Source organism: Lissotriton vulgaris, chromosome 2_1, assembly GCF_964263255.1.
Source record: "Lissotriton vulgaris chromosome 2_1, aLisVul1.2, whole genome shotgun sequence".
NCBI classification, from domain to species: Eukaryota; Metazoa; Chordata; class Amphibia; order Caudata; family Salamandridae; genus Lissotriton; species Lissotriton vulgaris.
Genome location: NC_141687.1, coordinates 669,541,103 through 669,566,453, shown reverse-complemented (window position 1 = coordinate 669,566,453; position 25,351 = coordinate 669,541,103). Strand labels below are relative to the sequence as shown.

Below are 25,351 nucleotides of genomic sequence, written 5' to 3'. Positions count from 1 at the left end.
CTTTTTTAGTCCCTGTGAACACCTCTCCTGTGGGATACTTCACCCCTTAATTGGGTTGTCTACTCTTCACACGACTGAATGTGATACATTGCACTTTTCTCAAGGTAGGGAGTTGCCATGGCTTATATGGAGATGGTCTCTCATTCCCCCCATTAAGTTTGTTTTAGTAAGAGCTTGTTGTTGTCATTTTTTCAGAACCTACCCGGTCCTGAGGAGAACCCCAACAAATTGCAGGGGTTCGAAACGCGTCGACCAGCCTTGCCCTGTATTTGGTTTTCCACTGATGTCATAAAACAGCTTGTTTGACCTGTGATAAAAGACCCTTTGGTGGAACTTTGTAATATACAGACTTTAAAAACTGATCATCACGAACAGGATTATTTCCAGCTATCCGTTACCAATACATGGGCATTTTTTGTTATTGTTTTTTTGCTTTTTGTGTGACTGTTGTTTGTATGACTGAAGTGGCCAAGTGTGTATGAAATGTATAAAGTGTTCTTTGTAATTGTTGTACATGTTTGTATATAGTATATATAAATTCTTTGTATCCCCATGCACTAATAATATTGTGCTAAAAACATGAACATTTCACAAAAGAGAATAAATCTTATAGAATGCTACACTGTGACCAGGTTGTTTTTTGTTTTTTGTTTTTTGTTTAACTCATTGACAATTTTGGTGAAATATTGGCTGTTAAGTGGAGTTTCCAGCATTGGCGTTCATTTCGTTATATACACTTTTAAGCAGCAGCTGCAAATGTTTTTTTCCTGCGATATCCGATTTGTGAGCGCTTCAGAATAGTTATTGCGTGCTTGGGGAGGTTGGGGTGCAGACGTCCTGACTACAGGGAATAAAGGTTGACACTAAAGCAAAAGCGTTCATGACAGGATGAATGATACGTCAAATGACATCTTGAAAAAGCTTGACAGCTGAGGACACACCAAAACGTATTCTTTTATATTGGAACAGACCGATGTGTGTAGAAAAGGTTGTAATATACCTTCAATTTTCCTAGAACTCTAACTGAGGATATCCTTTATTCAAATCAAGGCGAGCAAAGACCTTCGCACTATTCAATCGTTATAATGTTGAGAGTGCGCGGACTTGGATGTTGTTCTCTTTCAATTGCCTTGTTCGCTTATCGCACATCAACACAGATGCATACAGCTCCTTCACTGTCCTTTTTAGGACCTACCACTATGGGAAAAACTCATGCCGTTGGAATGATATCATGTTTGAGAAAGGATTCAAGTTATTTTTTAACATCTACTTGTAAATGAAATGCAAATTGACTGTGTCTTTGAGCAACAGGACGGACATCCTCATCAATGTGTAATTGTACTTTCTTAGTCTTGAGTTTTCCTGACCCATGCAACAACGAAGGAAAATTAGTTTCTGTTTCATACTGGACATTCATGTTATAGTCCATTGATATCAGTCCCATATCAGCAGCTGTGCTGAAGCTGAGTAACAGGCACTTGATGCTGAACCTTGAAGCACATGAATTGGTGCTTTTACTTTTGTTTTCTTGTGTTTCATTATTGCTACAAATGAACTTCGACTTTTTAATTGCGTTGATGCAGCTTATGTATACACTTTGATTTTCGATGGCGTAAATCGTGGCTATGGAGATAGATCATTGTATTTTTCCTCAGGCATAATGTTTATCAACGCACCACGGTCGATAATAAAAGGTATTGAGCAGCCGTTTACTTATAGTGTATTCTTCGGACAATGGTTAAATGACTGGTATTTTTCTTCACAAGTGGCCAGTCCAACATGTTCTGAGGAAAACATTGATAATGCACAACCCTCCTCTTCACTTTCACTTGAGAGCAATTTAAATTACAATATCTTCATTTGGTTTCGACTTGCCTCAATTGGTGTTGCTGCTAGGCCTAGTGGGTGTGAGTCGAGTGTCACTTCTGGAATGTTCAAGTGGCCATTTTGTCTTCGCACTGTGGCACACATACTTTTTCCTTTGCATTGCAAACCATAACAAAATGGATCTCCTTCCCACAGCCTTTGAAGATCTGTCCAATGGTGGGATATTTACCTACACCTGAAGCACAATTTATTTTTCCTTGGAGACATCACTCTGTGTCCTTCTGCCTGGTGCTTTTGCTTACTTTTCATGTTCATGACTGACTCACTCGGGGCACCTTCTGCCTCCATGTCAGCATTCTGTCAATCAGCATGCTCGTCAGCTTTGGCAGCCATGCCATGAGAACTCGCTCCAGACCAAGAGCTTCTTGCAGCGTTCGTCATCTGAATGAATCTGATAGGCATCCGTCAATAACTCTGAGATGTATAGCTTCCTCTTCATTAAATTAATTGAACTATTTGCTTTTAGGCAACTCTTTATAATGTCTGACACCTGGTTGATCTCTGCCTTGCAATGCATCTGATCATAACGTTTTCTTGCATTTTGCTGCCTTTAACATTATCAGTTTGTATAATGTATAGTGTTAGGTTGAGTTAGCGCAGTACCTTTTTGTAAGACCTTTACAGCAGGTTCTTGGCCACCGATATGTGCACTTCTCAGGGAATCTTTTGTTATCTTCAAATACTACAAACTGGCTAGAGTTGTGCTTTGACTCCACATACACCGTACGTTGATTCTGCACTTCGACTGAGGCACACAAGGCACTGACGAGCAGTTTGCTTGACCACAGCAAAGTCTCTGGGAGAGCACTGTCGATCTTTGGGTCAATAACATCCTATCTCAGCCAGTTGTAGCATCCTCCCCATCCTGGGCACCCGCCAATGACTACGCCCCACACTGAGCCTTTTATTCATCTTGTATTTGTATTTGTATTTAATTTATTTATAAAGCGCTAACAATCATCCTAGGTAGGATATCACGGCGCTGAGGTTTGGTGCTGAGGGGTACGGTAACCGCATTGATTACTGATTATTCTGGTTTAGGGAAGAGTAGTGTCTTTAATTGTTTCCTAAATGTGACTGCAAACTCAACATTCTAACACTTACATCATAGTTCATAGAACTGGCTCAACCAGAGCCAAAAGGGTTATGTCTTGCTAACTCACACAACACTACAGTCTGCAGCGAGAAAAGGACAGATAGTGCCTCACACTCACTACATTAGTTCTCTTGTGTGCCACTGGTCTATGAGTTTGATTTTGATGAAGGTATTAATAGAGAGTCCCAGGTTCTTGGATAAAGTGCTGAATGCAAAGGAGCATCCACTGCTTAAATTTCCTCCACTATCAGGACAGTAGGGCTCTCAATGTTAGGTTGCTAGTTTATTCACTGACTGTCTCTGTGCTAGACGCCTATTTGTGAGCCCTGCTGCTAAAAGGTGCCGCAAACTATTTCCCGAAGCCCAACTCTTGGACAGCAAGGATGCAATAGGAAAGGCTCTCGGTTTCAGCTTACGCATACTTTATGACCCATAGGATCAGGTCTTACATGCAGTTTTTAGACAATTACATTTCAGAGAAGGGTGTAATTTATGAAAATAATCTCTTTACTCAGACACAACTGCCTTGTTTGGCTCATAATAATGCGTGACTCAAAGTGTCACACAAAGTCTTGAAATGTCACACATAACACTCTGCAAACTTAGAAACCTCCCACATAAGCAAACGGATAACTTTGCAGCTATTTAATGCGGGCTAGTAGGTGGTGAGTCAGTAGCAAAGTCCAAGAACAGAAAATTAAATATATTTAGGTAGATAAAATGTTGTTACACCAATATGTCAGTAGGCTTTTGCTAATCGGTCATATTTAGCTATACGAGACTGAAAAAGTCCTTAGTTCTTTGTATTAGAGAGGCTCTCATGATTTCACCAGCTCCAAGACTAATCGCCAACTTAAATATATCAGCACTACCTTGTGCTTGGCATATATAATGAGCATATTAATACTTGAAAGATACATTCTAATTACATTTTGGTCATGTTCATGTAACATTATTTGTTTAATCATATTTTGTCACTGTTTAGAATAAAAAAAATACTTTGGGCTGTTTCTGTTGTTTTTGCATTAGGTATTTCCCTGTGTGTTTATATTCCACATTTTTAATAATTTCCAATTTATAACTACAAACACCTCCTAATTTCATCCATTGTTTCCTCTAAGCATCCAATCAAATAAAATCCCATTTTAGTATTACGTGGTCCCACTAAATGTCCTTATTGTTTCTATCTTTTGTGAGTGTGTTCAAGTCCCTTTATGGTACTACTTAGGTCCTGCAGGGCTTCAGAGGGATTCACTTTTAAAGTCAATCAATCGAACGTATGAATTTCAGGTTCTCTGTTTAGCCACATACTTGGCCCTCCTACAAAAGGAAATGCAAACTATTTAATCATGGCACACTGGGTAACTGCAATTGCTAGTTGCCACAGGGCAGCAAACACTAACTACAAAAGCAGTGTCTGACCCCCTAGAGTGCACAAAATCGAACATGTTGCAGTCACATAACTCCTGCAGTCAAAGTACAAATGACTTGGTGTGCACCCTGAAAAACAGAATATGGATGGCACAGGGTATTGAGGACACAATATCGAAATTTAAATATTGATCTTTAAGTAGGTATACATTTTCTATACCTAACTCCACCTAGAAGTACCTTGGTTTTGTATATAACTTCAAGGTATTAGTCCAACGAAGGCCCAAAAGCTATGTAGAAATGGAGTTAGGAAAAGTAATCTGTACTAACCTATATGCACTTACCATTCGATATTTTGTTCCAAATATTCTTGTTGGTTTATATTCTGGGTCTTGATTTTTAGTAGAACCGCTGATTAATTAAACCTGCATTGTCTTTATTATCTCTAACATGCTTATATTCCATATCATGACAACCGCCATAAGTGCGCTAGGGATACTCCGACGTGGGTCCCAGGCACTCCACACCACTGGAGTCAAGCTAGCCGAAAAAAGAAAAAAAAAGGTCCTCGGATGCTTGATTCCGTTCTGGGAAGGACATGGCTTTTGTAGTTCGGACTGGACTGTTCCCATGGGGCACAGGGTCAGAGCTGATTTGCATATCGCCATTGTCTAACCCAGGGTGGTGTGGAGTGCAAAAAAACGATGGATTTGGGCCCAGATCTTTGGACTGGGGTGAATGTGTGACATTGATCCACATTCTGTCCATCACCTGTTTTGTTTGCAAGTATCTTCCATATCATGACAACTACTTTTCCCGAAATGTTCGTTACTCTATCACACACCCTATTACTCTTGCCTGTCAGGAAAAAACACTGGCCAGCATGAATGGACCGTAGATCAGATTCTAAAGGGAAAAACGTTAGATGAAGTCCTCACAGCTCCATTAGATCTTGGCACAAAAATGAAATTCGATCAATGACTTTGTCTCCTACTGTCAGAGATTCTTTCAATAAAATTAACAAACAAAATATTGCTTAGTGGGCAAAAGCAGACATCGTGGCCACGTGGTATTAATCTGTCTCTCCAGGTTATCTGGCGCATCAGCAATGCAGGCATAGAGGCACAGAGATCCCTGGTGTGAGAAAGTGCCCTCTGTCTTGCATGGTACGCTCCCACTTTTTGCTGAATGGCTGATGTACTTTGACTGAGTGTGCCCTGGGCTCCTGCCAATCAGGTACCCAGGGCTTGTGTTCCTTTCCTAAAACTGCATTGAAGCATAAACCCAATTAGCATCTCTGGCCACATGTCAGCCCCTGGTAAATGGTACCCTAGGTACCCAGGGCACTGTGACCAGATAAGGCCCCTAAGGGCTGCAGCACTTATTGTGCCACCCTTAGAGGCCCTGTGCTCTGACACACACACACTGCCTTGTCAGGCTGCGTGTCTTGGTGCAGAACAAAACAAAGAGTCAACATGGCACACATCCCTGTGTGCCATGCCCACAAAACACTGCCCTGGCAGACACCAGTCACCCCTCTAGCTAGATGCCCCATGCCAGTGGTAAGGGTACATGTGCATGAGCCCTGTACCCCTACAGTACCCAGGTCCATTCCTGTGCACTGTAAGTGCAGTGCTGCCATTTAGAGTATATGGTGCTTGGAGGTTGTCATTACGAACTCCACAGAAACATAAGGGCTACACTGAAGACTGAGAAGTTTAGTATCAAACTTTCAGCACATTAAACCCACACTGATGCCAGTGTGGGATGTAATGTAAAATGCACGACAGAGGGTATCTTAGAGATGCCCCCTGAAACTCGACCAACTCCCAGTGACCTGACTGAGTGGTTGCTGAGGCTGCCACCCACAGACATGTTTCTGGACCCCTGGGTCGAGAGCTTGCCGCTCTCGGGGGCCTGAAACAATGCACCTCCTGGGACGAGGTGCCAAGCCTCCTCCCCCAGGATGGGTAGGGTTCACGAAGGAGAAGCTTCAAAGGCATACCGCCTTTGTGAGCCTCTCCAGACCACTTGCTGTACTCAGCAACTGGTCCCCAATGGTTCTACCCCCCACTTTGGGCGGGAGACCCGGTGGGAAAAACAAAGTGAGGAAGAGAGGTGTGCCCACCTCAGCCAACTCCACCCCTAGGGTGGGGGAGGCGAGGTGAAGCACAACCTCGAGTCCCTGCCATCTTGAGGATGGGAGGACCCAGCCAACCAGGGACAGGCTCCTACCCACCTCCCACTGGAGAGTGGTAGAATAGGGGGTGTACCCACCCCAGGGAAGGGACCCATTGGTCCCTGACCTTTACCTAACTGTAACCCTCCTAAATGTAGTATTTAGGGGCACCCTGAACCTTCCTTTCTCAGATCCAGCAACAACAAGGAAAGAAGAAGGACGAGAAGCCGTGCAGAGCTAACAAGAGGACTTGGGCCCAGCCCTACAGGCCTGTCTCCCCTCAATCCTGCTCCTGCGAAAATCCCGGCATGTCCAGCAGTCAGGAACCTCACAAACCCCGGAGGACCTGCCTGCAATCACTTCCCAAGCTGTTTCTCCTGTGAAAACCAGACGTGTTTGAACTGCAGCTTCTGGCCCCAACCAGGAACAGCAAATCCAGCACACTGCACCCACCGAGCCCGGCCTGTGTTTGAGTGAACAAACACCACAAGGAGGTCCCCCCAGCGATCCTGACCCAAGATCTGGCGACCCCTGACCTGCCTCAAGCCTCCAGACGACGCCTGCAGCCTCAATCCAGCGGGCATCCCCTACCGCAACCAGAGCGGGTAAGCAAATCCGACGTCCAAAAGCACCCCTGCACCCGATGCCCCACGGCCTTGTGTGCCCAACCCAGCGGTGCCTAACCATCCCTCTACATCCCAACTTACCCCTCGAAGTGGTGGTCACTACTGGAAGATCCTTATTCCCGAGCAGGCAGTGTTTCTTTATCCCGGAGAAATCCTATTGAAATCAACAGGACACCCGACCTCAAAACTGAACCCTGCACCCGGCTGCCCTAGCGCCGCTGAGGGTGCCCCTTTGGTGCTAATTTTGTCCCCAACATGCCCTGAGCTTAACCCTAGGAGCTTTGCTCCCACAACCCTGTGGCTTGCTTGCCAGCCGCCACTAACCAGAGACCCCTATCCCCCGTTGGATAACATTGGGCCCCAACACTCTGCACCCAGCCACCCGAGTGCCGCTGAGGGTGCAACAACAGTGCATCACTGACCCTGGGAGACCCCTGCGTCTAACCCCTGGATCCTAACTCAAAAGAACGATTACCTACTTTGAAACCGATAACTCATTTCTCCTCATAGGACATGAGATATTTTCTCAACTGTTTTCAGGAAATGTCCCAGTGCTGAATCCAGGATCCAGCACTGAGTAAGAAAAAGTAACAATAACCTAACTTACCTGCTAAGTGAATTTTCTCCCATAGATAACATTGGTGATTCTATGTGAAAGAGTTTCTAAGTGTCAACTTTTGAAATGCAATAATATTCCCTAAAAATCCTACCTTTAACCAACACGCATTTACTCACCTGTTTTCAGGTAATGTCCCAGGACTGAATCCAGGATCCAGTCCTTTGTTAGCAAAAGTAATCTGTAAAGTAATTAACTGCATTTTACTTAAAAAGCCCATTCAATTGAATGTACTATACCGGCAATGTGTTGCAAACTGCTTTCTTAAAACTGTAACCAAAACCAGTAAAAGTTACACAACTATTGCAAACTAGTAATTTACTACTGAAAAGTATTTGTATGCTGACCTGTATCAGGTTTGCTTGGTTCTAGAAATAAAACAACAGTATGCCGCTCACGGACTGCTGCTGTTACCGGGATCTGAGGGCAGGCCGTCGTGGGATCCCTGCGCTGTGTCAGCGCTCACTCTCCCTGTCTGTGGTGCTCGAAGGGGAAAGGACTCTGTGACTGTGAAGCAGACGCCGAGGGACTGCGAGGTCCAGCAGGCTCTCTGCCTACCCAGCTGCTGCCTCTTCCCTCGGCGTTCCCGCCCCCCCGCCTTGGTCATCTAAAATACCTATTGCGGCCCCCGCTCCGCGGGTGCCGCTCACGGACTGCTGCTGTTACCGGGATCTGAGGGCAGGTCGTCGTGGGATCCCTGCGCTGTGTCAGCGCTCACTCTCCCTGTCTGTGGTGCTCGAAGGGGAAAGGACTCTGTGACTGTGAAGCAGACGCCGAGGGACTGCGAGGTCCAGCAGGCTCTCTGCCTACCCAGCTGCTGCCTCTTCCCTCGGCGTTCCCGCCCCCCCCGCCTTGGTCATCTAAAATACCTATCGCGGCCCCCGCTCCGCGGGTGCCGCTCACGGACTGCTGCTGTTACCGGGATCTGAGGGCAGGCCGTCGTGGGATCCCTGCGCTGTGTCAGCGCTCACTCTCCCTGTCTGTGGTGCTCGAAGGGGAAAGGACTCTGTGACTGTGAAGCAGACGCCGAGGGACTGCGAGGTCCAGCAGGCTCTCTGCCTACCCAGCTGCTGCCTCTTCCCTCGGCGTTCCCGCCCCCTCGCCAGTAGTGATTTAATTTCGATCCCTTTCCCGCGACGCGGGACGCGCGCGAGACATAGCCCGGGGCGAAGCCCGGGCAAAGGGCGGGCCCTCTGTGGCCCTCCGAAGCCTGTGGAGGCCGGGACGGGCCACCCCGCTTGGTTCCATCACAAAGGGAGGTATTGCGCCTTAACATTTTGCTGTTGTGCCTGACATTCCTTATACTATTACTAACACGATGTCCATATGGGAGGATCTCAACGCCCTGTGCGGTACTAAGTACGCCCCTGATCTTATAACCTCCCCAACTGTGGACTCTTTTTGTCTTAATGCTAATGGCCTCACTGACAAAGCTCATAGCCAAGTAAATGCCGCCCCCCTGGGTTCCTACAATAGATGGAAGCATGACATCGAAACTAACTTTGGGAACAATACAAGTATACCATCACTTGCTAATCCAATAGCATTTATCGAGGACCCGGCCGCGGACATACCAGAGGACCCTCTTTTTTCTCCCAACACGACTTTATTGGCCAAAATTGAGCAATTGCTGGTTGCTACTATCTCTCCCTTGGTCACTAAAATAAATGATTTAGGGGAAAGGCTGACCAATATTGAGTCAGTAATAAGAAAGCTCCCGCTCCCAGCTACCATTATGGCCACATGCGTCTGTCCTAACCCTACCACCGCCCCCGAAACGTATAAATCTGGCAATGGGGCCACCCAAATACAGCCATTACGCAAACCTATTCATATAGGCCCCAAAGTATCTGTCAAACCTGCACCAAAAACCCATACTGTGGCTAGATCCGCACTGGCAAGAATGCCACATATCAACCTGCCCCCTGAGGCCGCCCCGTATGTCTCTGTCCTCTCCGGGGTCCCTGCCCTCACTCAGGGAACACGCGAATCCCAGCAGGATTTGTTAAATAAGGCCACCTATTGGCTAAATAAGAATAGACCGTTGCCGCCGGGGCTAGACGGGGGTATCTTGAGTGTCAAGAGGGTGGGATGGTTAGGGACGCTGCCCAAATGCATTGCTGGGGATTTGGTACTTATTAAATTTAAAAATACCAATGTTGCCCCCTTTTTACGAGTTTGCACCCCCAATGAAAGTGAAAGACAAGGCACAATTCGCATTTGGGATCTACATGATTTTTACCCGAGCTCCCCTCACATTACATAGGACAAACTCTTAAGCCTTTTAATGGTAACTGAATTTTGCACAATAATTGTTGAACAATGGCTTTTTTTGTGTCTATGAAATGAAATGCCCATGGTTTTTGTATTTTTTTTGTTAGTATTTTTGTATTGTTGATGCTTTTATGATTTTTAATTTAAAAATCGAATAAAGCTTATTACTACTACTACTACAACAGTATATTTTTTGTACAAAACAATTGGCTTAGAGTTCAGTTCTTAAGTGTGTGAGACCATTTGCCTCGCACTTGACATTTGATAAATCGTGGATAAATCCTGGATATCGTGAACAACTTGAATAAACTTTGAATTAACGTTGGAGCGAACTTGGTTTAAAACGTCGCATTACTGGAATGCTTCTATGATCGCTGTGCGTCCGGTAATGGGGTGAGAGTTTGCCCCATTGTTCCTAATGTTTTCTATTTATAAGGACTCAGCTAAATCCCATTACTCACCCCTTTTCTAAACCTGCTAAATAATTTAGGGGCTTTGGTTTAGGCCCTTCGAATACTTTCTTATAAATTGCATTTGTGATGTAGTCTACTTCTTACATGCTTTCATCCTCCCTACTGGAATTTGCCCAAACCAAAGAATTGTTGTTTACTTGTGTTACCTAGGTTTACTCAACACACTCGGTTGTAGACTGTCTAGAAATAATGTAATTTCTAATCTTCACCACACTTCATCAGCGACTAACCTTCGCATAAAATCGAGTGGAGTTTAGAACTCCTCCAAAACTTTTGCTGGGATGGAAATGTCCTCTGAATGGTTATATGGCGTGTACTTCTGAAATGAATACCTGAATGCTCTGAAACTGGGCTCATGACTTTTATTTTGGCTCTGGTGTCATGTTGACCTAGCTTGTCCGTATAGACGTAGGGTTGTGGCTGGAAATGCGAGGTCCAGAACATGTTCTAGGACCTAAAGGGGCGCCCCAATCGTGCCTCATATTAAACATAGGTTTTATTTTCCATGCCATGGGTAAACCGCATAAGGTGGTGCTAGCAGCATGTGCATTTTATGACTCTTTAGTGTGGTCAGACTTGTATCTGTGTGTGAAAGTGAGTGTAGTCTACAGACCCTTTTCATGTATAGTTCCACTGGTATTGAACCCCCAGAACCTTGCGTGTACATGTGAAGTATGTGTGTCAGCAGTAAATATGTTTGATATATATTGTATTAGGACTCAATGTGTGTTAAGAGTTTGACTACTATAGCCAGTGAGATCCATTTTGGATGCCCCTGGTTTATCTCAAGATGGAGAATGAGAACAACTTCCCCAGACAGTGTAACTATATTGCATGCATTCCTGTGGCTGGAAGGTGGAGATGCAAATACTTAAATGAGGAAGTATGGAGACAGGTTTCTGTTGGAAATTCAATCAGGACCTTGTTAGCAAATGGCTGCTGATTTGCTCTTCCTCAGCATTGTCATATGGTAGATGGTGGGGGTGAGAGGTGGGACTGCAGTTTCTGATATTCATTTTGAGAATGTTTCGAGGCAGGGTCTGCCCTTTTGTTTGCCCCTGATTGCTGCTTCAGGAGCGATGTTGACAGTCAGGTGGGGAGATCTCACACTTCATTGTGCTCTTGTTTTGAATACTCTTCTTGTAGGTAATCCCATTGCTTCCTGCTTTGAGAGCCATCACATTGCACAAATGCTATGACTGAGAAACACCCAGAAATTCCATCTGAAAGTGAACCAGCCCTACGGGTTTTGAGCTTTACACAGTGGATCCACATTCCCTTTCTGGAACATGTTTAGAATAGCTAGATCCAAACTACCCTACTTTGTTTCATTTCCAAATTCTTCTTAGCCAAGGAAGGGTGTACTCATCAGAGTACGGAAAGGGCTGCTTTCTGACAAGGGCAGGTGCCTTCTTATAAGTCTCACAGATGTGAGGGGATATTATCTGAAGTCTGCACTTTCTGTTGAAGGAGCTGTGGTTCTGCCTATAGCCTAGGAGCCTACCTGCCTGTTGAGAGAGAGAGAAGGAGTGTGTAAAGATGGTGCAAACAAGTGGAAGAAAAAGAGCTTTTATTATAATACATCTTCAACTTGTCTCAACAGATCATAACTGATTTCTCTGTGACAGAAGATTGTAAACATTCAAATAGAACTCTTAGTCGAATAAACAAACTAGGAGTGAAGGAACTTGGGGGGAGGGGGTGGAGGGGAGAGAACGGACATGGTGTGAATGAATTCCAACAAAAACTCTGGGCCCTACAGAAAAATAGGTAGTCCAGGTGGAAAAGCCCACTGAGTTTCCAGTGTGAGGGATTCCCAGAGCAATCTAATTACAACTGAAAAGGAAGCCAGGAGCATCATGCCCCAGCTGTATACAGAATTGAAAGCTGACAGAATAAATGGAGATTTTTCCGTTTAAACAAATACAGTGGTAGAATATCAGAAAAGCATGTTTAAGGTTGGAAGCTGCAGTTTTCTTCACAGTTACCTTTAATATGCCTTAATACACAGAATTGTGTCGCTTTAATCGGGGATGTGTAATGCGGGCCAATGAGGTTTGGATCTAGCCATATTTACAAATACCCTTATACTGTGTAAATGCTTCAGATTTTACTTCATGTGCATATCTTGGAAGTTGTCATAAAACTAGGTTGACCCACACAATAGCGAAGACATTCTGTACAGGCATTTATCAGAATACTTTATTTGGCCCTGCATGAACAGGTGGTAATTATTGAGGAACTTTATGTGCCAATTTTTTTGTGTGTATGCTTTTCACATCTTATTGTTTGTGTTTCATTTTATAGTTACACCAAAGATTGGCTTAGCACCCTCATCAGAGAGGTAAGTAGTATTATGTTTCTTGTAATATGTTTAACATTTGGTTTGTATTATCTGCAGAGTATCCATGTATTTCATAAGTGATTGACTAGTCCAACAAACAATAATGATTTTAGTGGTTCCCCTTTATCAGGGTGCTAAATGTTTACTACTGTTGTTTCGTTTGTGAAATATCAGAACATGTACTTAATTTTAAGGAGGCATAATGGTCTCTTTCCGTACATAAATGCTAGTTTAAACCTTCCCACATTCAGTTCATTTTATTCCATGTGTTATTTACGGACCCATTTAGAGTCATTATTCACTTTGAGATTAATAGCAGGGGATTAATGTTAGAGTGATTAATGTCAGTGGTTTATGTCAGATTTCTATTCTCCTTATTTGTACAAACACATTACACTATTGTTCTTGGGGATTTCAAGTTTAATCTCAGGATTTTTTCTTTTTACAAATTAATTTATGGAAGAGCCCATCTCTATAAGCCGACTTTCCTCCAGTACAATTTCTCTTTACCCTTAACCCTATTTAGCATACCGCCTAGTAATCACTAATAGTTACCCTTAATCACATCCCGAGACTATCAGTACCATTCATTACTTTTTTGTTTCTAGAGCTCTTGTACTCTCTCGTTCATTACTAAGGTTTTTATATCTCCATGTAATTGGACCAAAAATAACATGTAACAATACATTTCTTTTTTCTGTTGTGAAATAAGTACCGATTTTTAACGACTTGTAATTGGACCCAAAGATTCTGAGGTTCATAATGCACTGATAATGTGTCAGTGTAACTCAAGGAGATCTCTAATACATAGATACATAAATATGTAGATGTACACCAACAGGGTTGTATATTGAAATATAATTGTCAAAATATAGCCCTACCATAATATAGTGGGCAAAATATTAAGTAATAATGAGAATGTAAGTGCATATAGATAAGAATACATAAAATCTTCTAAACTTCACATTGACTCACCTTGAATATATATAAATCATCCAGCTACATATATGTGGAGTTACGTGAAGTCAACCTACATTTAATTATATATACTTGCCTTGTGACTGTTTTCGTCCTCGCTTTATTCTGGTGGAATATCCACAAACAGTACATAAACCTTGAAATCCCTTTGATCATGCTCTTTTCGCTGCCTGCTGTTTTTGGTATGTGCTGGAATATATAACTGTACTTGTGTCACTGCAGTACCTAAAGGTATCTTCCCTGCAGTACAGGACGTTCTTTTTATTGCAATGCAACTATATGAAGCATGGAAAAAGCACTCTTCTTAGTTTGTGCTCACAGCACATGCCAGATTAGTGATCCAGAAGGCAGGGACATTACACCCCGCCCCGGTTCCCCCCCACCTGTCAGGGCCGGACTGGGAACCAAAACAAAGTGCTCGGCCGCCGACCCCTCCCCCTCCAGGGGGTTGGGAGTGCCACTGAGCTCTTTGCCAGGGCCGGTTTTCGCCCGACTTTGTTACAGGGCCGACTATGCTGCAAAAACGGCCCTGTAACAAAATCAGCCCCCAGGGGCTCAAAACCGTCCCCTCACCCGTGCGGCGCACCAGGGCATTGCCCGGTGCCCGCTACGGTCAGTCCGGCCTTGCCACCATTGGTAAAATATCATGCAATATATATTAAACAGTCACGGAGCAAATAAGTCAACTCTTTTCAAGGGGTAACCTGTGTAAGAAATGCTTTACAAAATGGTGCCAAAAAGTGCGTTTTCAGATGCTTTTTACGGTAGGGTGTTAAAATATCGATAACAAAAATATAGCTGACATAAATATCGTTGCAAAAATATCGTTTACAAAAATATCGACACCCTATACTTAAACAGGTAAGTACATAAATATCGACTCCAAAATATCGTTGTAATTAATATAGATGTAAAAAATATCGACTTTTTAAAATAATTAAAATTACATTAAATAATAAATAAATATAAGTACTATTAACAAAATACATTACATTACTTTTCTTTTTTAACTATTTCAAAAAAATTTACTACACTTTTTAATTATAAACTTAATAAATGTGGACATATAAATTAATTTTACACATTACTTTATATAACAACAATAATACATATATATAATTAAAATACCCCTTTACCCAAAAACCCAAAACTGACCCTGAACCCTAAAAATACCCCTTTACCCAAAAACTGAAAACTGACCCTGAACCCTAAAAATACCCCTTTACCCAAAAACATTTTCACTAAAAAAATCCTGTACACACACCTAAAATTAATTAAAAAATTAACATAATTAATTACATAATTATTATTCAATTAACTAATTAAAATTAATTAACTATTATTTATTACACTATTTATATTTATTTAAAACATTAATTAATCTATTATTTCATTATATTTAAAAACCCCTTTACCCAAAAACTGAAAACTGACCCTGAACACTAAAAATACCCCTTTACCCAAAAACTGAAAACTGACCCTGAACCCTAAAAATACCCCTTTACCCAAAAACTGAAAACTGACCCTGAACCCTAAAAATACCCTTTTACCCAAAAACTGAAAACTGACCCTGAACCCAAAAAATACCCCTTTACCCAAAAACTAAAAACTGACCCTGAACCCTAAAAATACCCCTTTACCCAAAAACTAAAAACTGACCCTGAACCCTAAAAATACCCCTTTACCCAAAAACTGAAAACTGACCCTGAACCCTAAAAATACCCCTTTACCCAAAAACTGAAAACTGACCCTGAACCCAAAAAATACCCCTTTACCCAAAAACTGAAAACTGACCCTGAACCCAAAAAATACCCCTTTACCCAAAAACTGAAAACTGACCCTGAACCCTAAAAATACCCCTTTACCCAAAAACATTTTCACTAAAAAAATCCTGTACACACACCTAAAAATAATAAAAAAATTAACATAATTAATTACATAATTATTATTCAATTAACTAATTGAAATTAATTAACTATTATTTATTACACTATTTATATTCATTTAAAACATTAATTAATGTATTATTTCATTATATTTAAATTACTTCCCACCCTACTCCCCTATAAACCCACAACCCGCTACGGAACTATTAATACTAAATTCAACTGAAAATACATTATTAAATAATAATATACTACTAAAAATACTACTTTGACTAAAAATAATCATTAAAACACTACATTACTTATAATTATTTAAAAAACGATATTATTGTAAACTATGTTTTTGTAAACGATATTTATTACAACTATATTAATGTTAACGATATTACTTACCTGTCTGTCGATATTCTGGTCAGACGATATTTTTGTCATCGATATTTCTTCCTGTAGATATTTTTGCAGCGATATTTATGTTAGTCGATATTTTTACGACGATATTCCTGCTCTGTACCGCTTTTTACATTGTTTTAGCTGCAGTTTTTCAGAAAGTTATGAAACGACTCTTGTAAAATAAGCCGGCATTTGAGGGTCTGCCAATTTCCATACAAGCATTATTCCTATACAGGTGCAAACACATGTATGTATCCAAGAAAAATGTGTGCCTGTAGAAGCAATGGATATATAGAAGACAGACAGAGCTCCATTCACAAAACGTTTCCTGTGAGTAAAAGTGTAATAATGCTGGAAAATCAAGAGCAAGTTACACCCCAGTCAAGAATAATACAAACTTTACTCAAAAACCTTTGTGAATTGTACTTCTAGTGTTTATATGATACCTTGTTTTGTGGCAGAAAGAAACCCATCATATTCTCCACAACCTAACCTTATCCCAGGTCCTACATGATTGAGGTTATGTTAAGTTATCAGTATTTGTAGAGTGCATGGCTGCCCCCGCATCGGGGCGTCCCAGTGCTAAGCATGAATAGAGGGAGGGTAGAGAGGGAGTAGACTAGAGATTGGAAAAAAGCAATGTCTTGATCAGCTTCCTGAACGCCCAGTGGTCCTGCATTCACCGGGCAGCAGAAGGGATGGTATTCCAGAGGGCGGGGGCCAGTGCCCTGAATGAGCTCCCCCCGACTCTGGACCTGTGCACCCGCGGGACGTAGGCCAGGTGTAGGTCCGATGAGCGCAGTACCCGAGCCGGGGTGTATACATAGCAAAGATCGGTTAGAATTTGCAGACCCAGGCCATGCAGGATCTTATGTGTGGTACATAAAGACTTGAAGTGAACTCTCTGTTCTATAGGTAACCAATGAGCCGCCTGAGGAGGTCAGCAGCATGACAGTGTTTAGGTAGTGCAAAGAGTGTGCAGGCAGCTGCATTATGTGCCTGTTGAAGCCTTCTCGTTGCGGCTTTGTTAGCACCCAGTAGTAGTTCATTGCAATAGTCCAAACGCGACAGCACAGTGAATTGGACAATTGTCTGTTGCGTGGGTGCATCAAATAGCCCCAGGATAGGTTTAAAGCCCCATATGAGACCAAACAGGTACCTGCCACAGCCTTAGCTTGTGGATCAAATGAGAGTGTGCTGTCCATCAACACACCCAGATTCTTAACTGTACGTTTTGGCTGGGGCGGAGTACCTAGGGCTTTAGGCCACCATTCATTCCCCATAGGTGGGTATCCCGACCAACCATAAGCACTTCTGATTTTGAGGAGTACAAATGTAAGTAGTTATTAGTCATCCATTCAGTAATGGCTGTAAGGTCACCTTGGCATTTCCCCTGGTCTAGTTTAGTATTGCTGCAGAGGGTAAATACCATTTAGGTATCATCTCCATATGATGCCATGGCCATGTTCCGGGCTTTGGAACAACATGGCTAGAGGACGGACATAAATGTTGAATAGAGCGGGGCTTAAGGCAGATCCCTGATGGACACCGCAGCCTAGAGGATGGACATTGGAAGTCTTAAAGGGGGTAATGAGTGTGTTTAGCAAAGGTTCTTGATATCCTTAGGCTGAATCCTTACTCATGTAGTCAGAGTCAAAAGTCCATATTGTGTAGAAAAATTGCTCTTTATTAATTTAGATAAAACCATGAACAGTTCATGTTTTTATCAAAATTAATAAAGAGCAATTTTTCTACACAATATGGACTTTTGACTCTGACTACCTTTGCTAAACACACTCATTACCCCCTTTAAGACTTTATTGTTCAAAAACTCAAGAGGTCCAGAGTTTTTTTGAGTGTGTTTTCTTTACAAAAAAATACGTGAAAACTGATATGGACTTGGTTTTTCCTGTGGACCACTCTCTCTCCCTAGAAAAGAAAAGATGGACATTGGAAGTGTAGGGAGGGCAGAGACCTGGAAAGATCGATCGGTCAGGAAGGATTCAAACCAGGCCAAGGCCTTCCCAGTGACCTCGATATCCTCAAGCCGGTACAGCAAGATCCTGTGGGAGACCATGTCAAAGGCCGCACTGAGGTCAATTAGGATCAGTGCTGAGGTTCTGCCCTCATCCATAGCAGACCGCAGCTGCTCTGTGTCTGCCAGTAGTGCCGATTCCGTGCTCTGTTTAGCGAGAAAAACGTTTTGTGACTGTTCAAGGATATGATTAACTTCTAAGTGTTGTTTTAGGATGTGGTTGACATGAGATTCCATGATTTTGGCAAGGTATGGGAGCATAGACATTGGGCAGTAATTTTCAGGCAGAGATGCATCCAGTGTAGGTTTCTTTAGCAGGGGGATTACTTTGGCGTGCTTCCATGACTATGGGATCCCTGCGACCGATAATGACCTGTTGATCAGCACTCGGACTTCCGGGAGGAGGCAATCATGAAATTTCCTAAAAAGGTCTGGTTTTAGTGGATCCTCCGGGTAACCTGATTTCACCTATGTCTTTGGAGGACATGGGTAGAAGGTCCTGGAGGGAGAAAGGCGTAGCTGCCGGGAGGGTGTTCCTCCGATTAGTGGAAGGAGCCTTCTCTGCGCAGAATGTAAATGTAAATGTAAATGTATTGGCATTTATATAGCGCACTACTTACCCGTAGGGTCCCAAGGCGCTTCGACCGCTGCGAAACCCTTTCTGGCTTCCCTGAGAGATGGTCCCTTAATGGGTATCTCCAGGGTGAGACCAGGCATCCCCGGCGGTCTGGTGGGGCCGTTAGTGAAGATGAGGCAAGCTAATGCCCAGAGTTGCCGAGTGTGATCGCTGATCAGAGTGGGCACCGAGGCGAGAGAATTATCGAGTCCGCTGACCCTGGTCCAGAAACCTGCCGCGCCGGGAATCGAACCCTGGTCCCGGGCCGTCCTCTGCTCTCGGGTCTGCCGCCTCTAACCAGTGAGCCACACTACTTCACTACTTCACATCAGAAGGTACTATAAATGCGGTCCACCTTGCTGATAAAAATGTTTGCAAGTGTCTCACATTGTAGACTGGAAGATATGGCATTATTGACAGTATGTAGAGGTTTTACCAGTTCCTTCATAATGGAGAAAATGGATTTGGTTGGTTTGCTGCTGGCTGTAATTACATTAGCCTAGAACTTAGCTTTGGTATTCCGAACCAGTTTATGAAACAGTTTAACTGCCTTCCTGTAAGTGGATATTGCTGTGGGATCAAAAGAACTCGTCCATGCCCTTTTCAGAGTTTTACATTTTTTCTTTTCAAGCGTCAGAGACTCATTATAACATGCGTGGGTATGAGTGCGCTTTGCCCGAGACATTTTTTTCGGAAGGCAGTAATCTAGTGCATTATTGACCCATCCTTTAAAGACAGCACCGCTGTCTTTATATCTGTAGGCCAGGCTGGACGGTGCGAATGTAGACAGGCTGTAAAAGTCGTGGGGTTTAATTTATGTCATGGGCGCTTCATAGGAGGAGGGTGGGAGAGTTGTAGTGGGAGACCTTCCGCACGGAGGCACAGTTAGATAAAAGAGTGATCCGTCCAGAGCATCAGAAGTGGAGGATTGGCCTCCATAGACTCTAGGTTCGTAAATACAGGGTTAAGAATGTGGCCAGCTACATGGGCTGGCCCCTTGATCAGCTGCCTCAGCTGGCAGGCGGTCATATTTCCCATGAAGCTAATGATCTCCTGCGATTCTTTGCAGTCTAGATGTAAATTAAGGTCTCCGAAAATGCTAGAATTGGCCGTCTCTAATGTTAACGTAGCAACGCTATTAGCTAAAGCTTCCTAGAATGCTTTTGAGGCGCCCGGTGGAAAGTATATAAGCAATCCAAATAGTGTGAATTATGTGTTAGTGCTATCTTAAAAAAGCGCTTTCACAATCGGGGATATTTTGAGGCATGAGGCTACAGGAGTACCCTGAATTGAGTATGATAGCAACCCCCTCTCTCCTTCCGACTGTTCTATTCTGGGTGTATATAGAATAGCCTGCAGGTGTGGCCACGGTATGGATGGCCACTGAGTCAGTAGTGAGCCACGTTTCCGTAAGGAATAAGATGTCTGGTGCTGGTTCTTGTACGAGATCTGATACCTCTGTGTGGTGTTTTACTAGGGATCTACAGTTAAGGCTGCTGATGGCAAATCCCTTCAACCAAGGGGTCATAGGCAGCGAACAGGAGCATAACCCCCACCATCCTCCCCAGAAACACCACACTATCATTTAAAAAACCCACTTTGATCCGCCCTATTGGCTCAACTAGCCACTCCTACCTGGCATACTATTTATCACATGAGCCCCTCCTTTTTGCGTCTGCTTCACAAGCATTAAGTGAGGCAGGACCTAGTTCTGCTATGCTTTCTTTTAGGGAAACAAAATCTGCAGCCTATACTCAGGAGTAGAGTCAATGTGGGTTTACTGAAGGAAAGAATCCATAGACTATCAGGGTGTTGGGCCGAGCTGCATCTCCTTGCCCTATTAAAAATACACATCAGGGGAGTAGACAATATAGTAGCAACCCGGTTGAGGGGGGTATTTCCTCCCTCACACAATTTCCTGTTGACCCCCGGAGACTCTTCTAAAGGTAATCAACAAAGTTAGATCCCGCCAGGTGGATCTTTTTTTTAGAGTCCTGATAACTCTATCCTATCAGTGTTTCTATTGAAGTACCCAGAGGAAGAAGCGTGGGCAGTGGATGCCCTGACAACCAACTGGCCTCTTATTCTTCCCTATGCCTTCCCCCTTCGTCCTTTCCAGTGACTTTGAGGTTGCAATAGCGTCGGTGAATGGAGCAAGCAGAGGTAAAAAGAGTAGTTCCTTTGTGGCCTCATATGAAACGGCTTCCCGTATGGCGCTTAACTCCTGAATGGATCATCCATGATCCTCCTGAGCCCTCTCAGGAGTCCAACAATATTTTTACTGTTCTTGAGGGGACTCCATCTCTTGGCATTGAGATTGAAAGTAGGGATTTACATAGTTTGGGTCTCTATAGCTCCCTGGCTGACACTGTTCAAAGATCCAGAGGACATTTACTTATGAAGCTTATGATCTTCTCTGGTTTCTTTTGTAGTTTGGTCTAAGAAGTTGAAGTTAGCCCTGGGATCTTGTGATCCTAAATGAGGTTTACAGCTTCTACAGCATGATTTTGATTTGTCACTGCCATTTGCCCTCTCAAACGGCAGTAGGCTGCAGTTAAAGCCATTTGTTCTCCTTGGAGAGGAATACAAAAAGATGGAAGATTTGGGAGCTAGACTTCATAAGGGGTTTTTGTTGAGGAGACCTCCCTCTAAATCTTCAGTTCCTCCTTGGAGCTTACCTTTAGTCCTGAAGGCATTGCAGTATCCACTTGTTAAGCCTTTGAAGTGGTGGATTTTGAGTATCTCTCTCTCAAAGCTCCATTTTTTGGTAACCATTACATCAGCTAGAAGGTTGGGAAAATGAGTGGCTCTTTCAGTCAGGTCTCCCTATTTGTAGATAGGATAATCCTATAAACCAATTAGGTCTTGGTCCTAATTTCAGACCGAATGCGATTACTTCTTTCCGTCTAGCGTTGGAAATGACATAACCTTCTTTTTTTCCTAATCCTCCTTCTAAAGAGGAACAATTGTGGCATTCCCTAGTAGTTGCTAGAACACTAAAAACGTTAATTTTATTCTCAAAAGAATGCAGTGTCAATGACAGTCTGTTTGTAAATTTTGGTGTATTTAGGAGAGGTCATAAATCTTCCTCTTCCACCTTTAGTCACTTGATAAAGTCCATGATTTCAATTGCCTACGAAAAACAACAGGTAAGTTTGCCAGGTGGAGTTCAGGTTTGCTCTGCACGTTGGATGACTGCCTCTTTGGCAGAGGCAGTAGGAGCCTCACTTCAAGATATCTGTCGAGCAGCTACATAGGCTACACCTAATGCATTCATATCCTATTATAGACTCACATTCTGACAGGCCCACATCCCACACGTACCCATTCCTCTGGGATGGGTACTTCCGAGTGTTGTAATAACAGAACAGCAGTCCTGCATCACCCATAATCTTGCACTTTGTGGCTGTGTTTCAATAGAACTCATTTTCCAGAAGAAAACATGCATAAAAGCATGCCTGTTCTTCTAAATTGTTCCTGCTATCTTTCCACAGCAGTAACTACTCTTGTTTTTTCAAAGGATCATGATTCTTTGGATTTTCCTAGCCCTGAACCTTTAGTCATCATCCTTCTTTGATACCTAATTGTATTTTACCTTTAATTGGTCTGTTTTTAGACCGCTACCCCAATGCTGGAAATTTGCAGAGAAGGGTGGTCATTGACCGATTTTTGGCCAAATGCAGAAGCTCACAGCTGGTAGATAAATGAGGTTGTTTGTTTTATTTGGATTAGTCTTTTATTACTTGAAACAAGTTGACTACAGTTTTTACAATGAGTTCTTAGTATCTATTCATAAGAACGTAAGCAATCTAATAATTGGCCTCATATTTCTTGATTATTTGAACAATTCTGATTGCAGATTAAAGAATAGTTAATTTGAATGGTGTGTTAGTGTTTCTACTTCTGCGCAGACTAAAAATACTGATCACATTCCAACAAACAACCACCCTTTCAGTTTCAGCAATGTGCTTCCATCCATAATGCTTAACTATTTTCATTTCAATTGATTGGATGAAATAAGCGTGTTCACTCTTAAGATTATTTGACTAGTAAGAGGTTCATGTTTCATCTCTTAGAAAAGGCTGCTTGAACTCAGTGGTCCTTGTGCTTAGCGTTCAGTGAGCTCAACAAGCCTTGTGTCCTCTTGAGCTATGCAAATCGCGGGTCATGTTCACAAAGGTTTTTGACGAGTAAGCGCACTTTCGTGCACAAAAAATGCAGTTTAAGAACGTAAAGTGCATGTTCTAATGCAGAAAATCCACATGCATAGTGGATGTTGCACATTCTTGAATATAGGAGCTTCAGTGACAATGTGGCTGTGTCTAAGAGTGCCACTCTGTGTAGAAGTAATGTTATATAAGCACATTTCAGGCATTATCACTATAGCTTGCTAAGTTGGACCCAGTGTAACAGCATAGATCTGCCGTGTTATACTTGGCTGCACTGAATATTACTGCCACCTCTTCATCCACAATTTTTAGACATGCTCCCCCTTTTTACCACTCATTCTGAGCTATCAGTTGTTTTCCATTTTTTGCTAATATCGTTTGAGTCACATCACTAAATTCATGTTTGACATACGTCTCCATGTTTAATTAGCTCTAGGGTCTTAAAGCTGTAATCAAAGAAATTCAAGATATTCAACAAAGCTTTAGCTCCTAAGTGAGTTGATTTATTTACAAATCACATAGATCAGTCTTCAGTCTTCAATCTCTGTGGTCGCCAACCCATACACAGATTTACCCTCTGTGAGGGGAACATCAGGCGTTCATCTTCCCTTTCTCTCGATAGCCGTTTTGTTCCCAGATCAGTGGTGCCGCCATTGCTTCACTAATTCACCTTTGGCAAGGTATAGTGACAAATAGCATAGTTTCTGAACAGTGCATTGTGGTGTTATTCATCTTTGTTCCTCCAGCAATAGATGGCTGCTACCCTAAGGTACGGAGTATGCAGTGGCCAAGAGCAATTCTTGTGGCATGATGATAAGACACAGGCCTGCAGAAGAGACACATCTTCACGCCTTATGTTGAATCTGTTCACAATACACAGTTTAGTCCTTTATGAATAAAGGCTATTTACAGAAGTGTGCACTTGGGGACGAGAGTTCCTATGTCTCCATCAATATCAAAGTGTTGACAACAAAACATTTATACTTTCTCTCTAGGTGACTGCTCTTAGCAGGTACCCATCACTCATAACTGGATTCCATCAACACTGGGACCACAACCTCATTTATAAAAGAGATGAAGGGTAAATTAGAGATGACTTGCCTCCCTTGGGTCAGTTTTCACAAAGGTGTATTAACATATCACAGATGGGCTTTACTTGCTTTGCACACTCAGAAATTCTTGTCTTGTAATTTCCGAGCCAAAGAATAGCTAAATCAACTGTAAAGAAATGCCTCTTTTTACATGATCGCCCACAGGTTGTTGAACTAATGCTGCTGTTTTTTTTACTCTGAAGGAGCACTGAAACCTGATAAACAGACCTAATTTCAAGTGCTCTAACCCTTAAAATGTTAATGTCTGTTTGGTTCACCCACAATTGGCCTGTTCATATTTATAGGTCCCTAGTGTATGGAACCAGGAGTACTCAGAGACTGTACCTTAAAGCGTCTCTTCTTGACTGCACCACTTATTGTGTCTGTGTGAAATTGGGCTACTCGTTCAGGGGTGAACCCTACTCAAGCAGCAAACACAACCGTGTCATGGTGGGGCACAAGCAAACCCCTCAAATTAAGCTGTGCTGAACCCTCTGGTAGCTTGGGACAGAGAAGTCAAGCTTAACCTAGAGGTAATGTTTAAAGTATGTATTCAGATCTTTAAGCAGTAATAGAGTGAAAACACAACAAAAGAAAACTCCCAGAAAAATAGAGCACAATGTTATAAATAAATCAAGACAAACATGACAAAAACCCAATGAGTAGAACCAGAGTATTGCAATTTTAAATATTTAAGTGAAAATAGCGCCAAAAAATCCAGAGCACCACTAATGGCTATCTGGTTGTGCAAACCGGGAGAAAGTCACAAGTTCAGGCAGGCTGTAATGGAGCAAGGGTCGGATACAGTTACCAGGTTAGTTCCGCTGAAATGTTACCTTCTCAGTCCAGCGCAAAGAGTATCGTTCGTGGTGGAGGAGACTCCAAGGAGCAGGGAAGCGTCGCAGGCACTCATTGATGTAGCGTGTTGAGCAGGTCTTATGTCTCTGATGATCGTTACTGTAGCACAGACCTTGTTGTCATCACAGATGGTTGGGCCGGTGCTTCATGATGACGCTCCCCGCAGTAGCGCGAAGGGTCAGCTTGATTGAACTTTGTTTTTTCGGGCAGTGCAAGCGGTAAGGTTTTGGTGCCACCAGGCCCATTCATGGTCACTAAGATCCCAAAAGATACACCAAACCTCAGGACCTGAGGGGCACCAAATGAGGTACAGGGGCTTACTCTAACTAGATCTCGGTGCTGTTTCAGGTGGTTGGTAGCCTGGTTTGACCCTGTGGCTCAGAACATGAGACCAGCAGACTACCCTTTGGAGTCATTCTGGGAGTCCTGGGTTCAGGTGCAGGTCCAATTCCTATGACTCAG

At 42.9% G+C, this 25,351-nt stretch overlaps 1 protein-coding gene across 2 annotated transcripts in view; it reads left to right on the top strand.

The window, feature by feature from the left end:
- LOC147730952 (solute carrier family 13 member 1-like) overlaps window positions 1-25,351 on the top strand; it is a 540,726-nt gene that overhangs the window by 245,046 nt on the left and 270,329 nt on the right. For both annotated transcript variants that reach the window (XM_086955853.1, XM_086955852.1), the window contains exon 5: window positions 12,830-12,866. In XM_086955853.1, coding sequence (XP_086811979.1) covers window positions 12,830-12,866 — 37 coding nt within the window. The remainder of the gene's footprint in view (window positions 1-12,829; window positions 12,867-25,351) is intronic.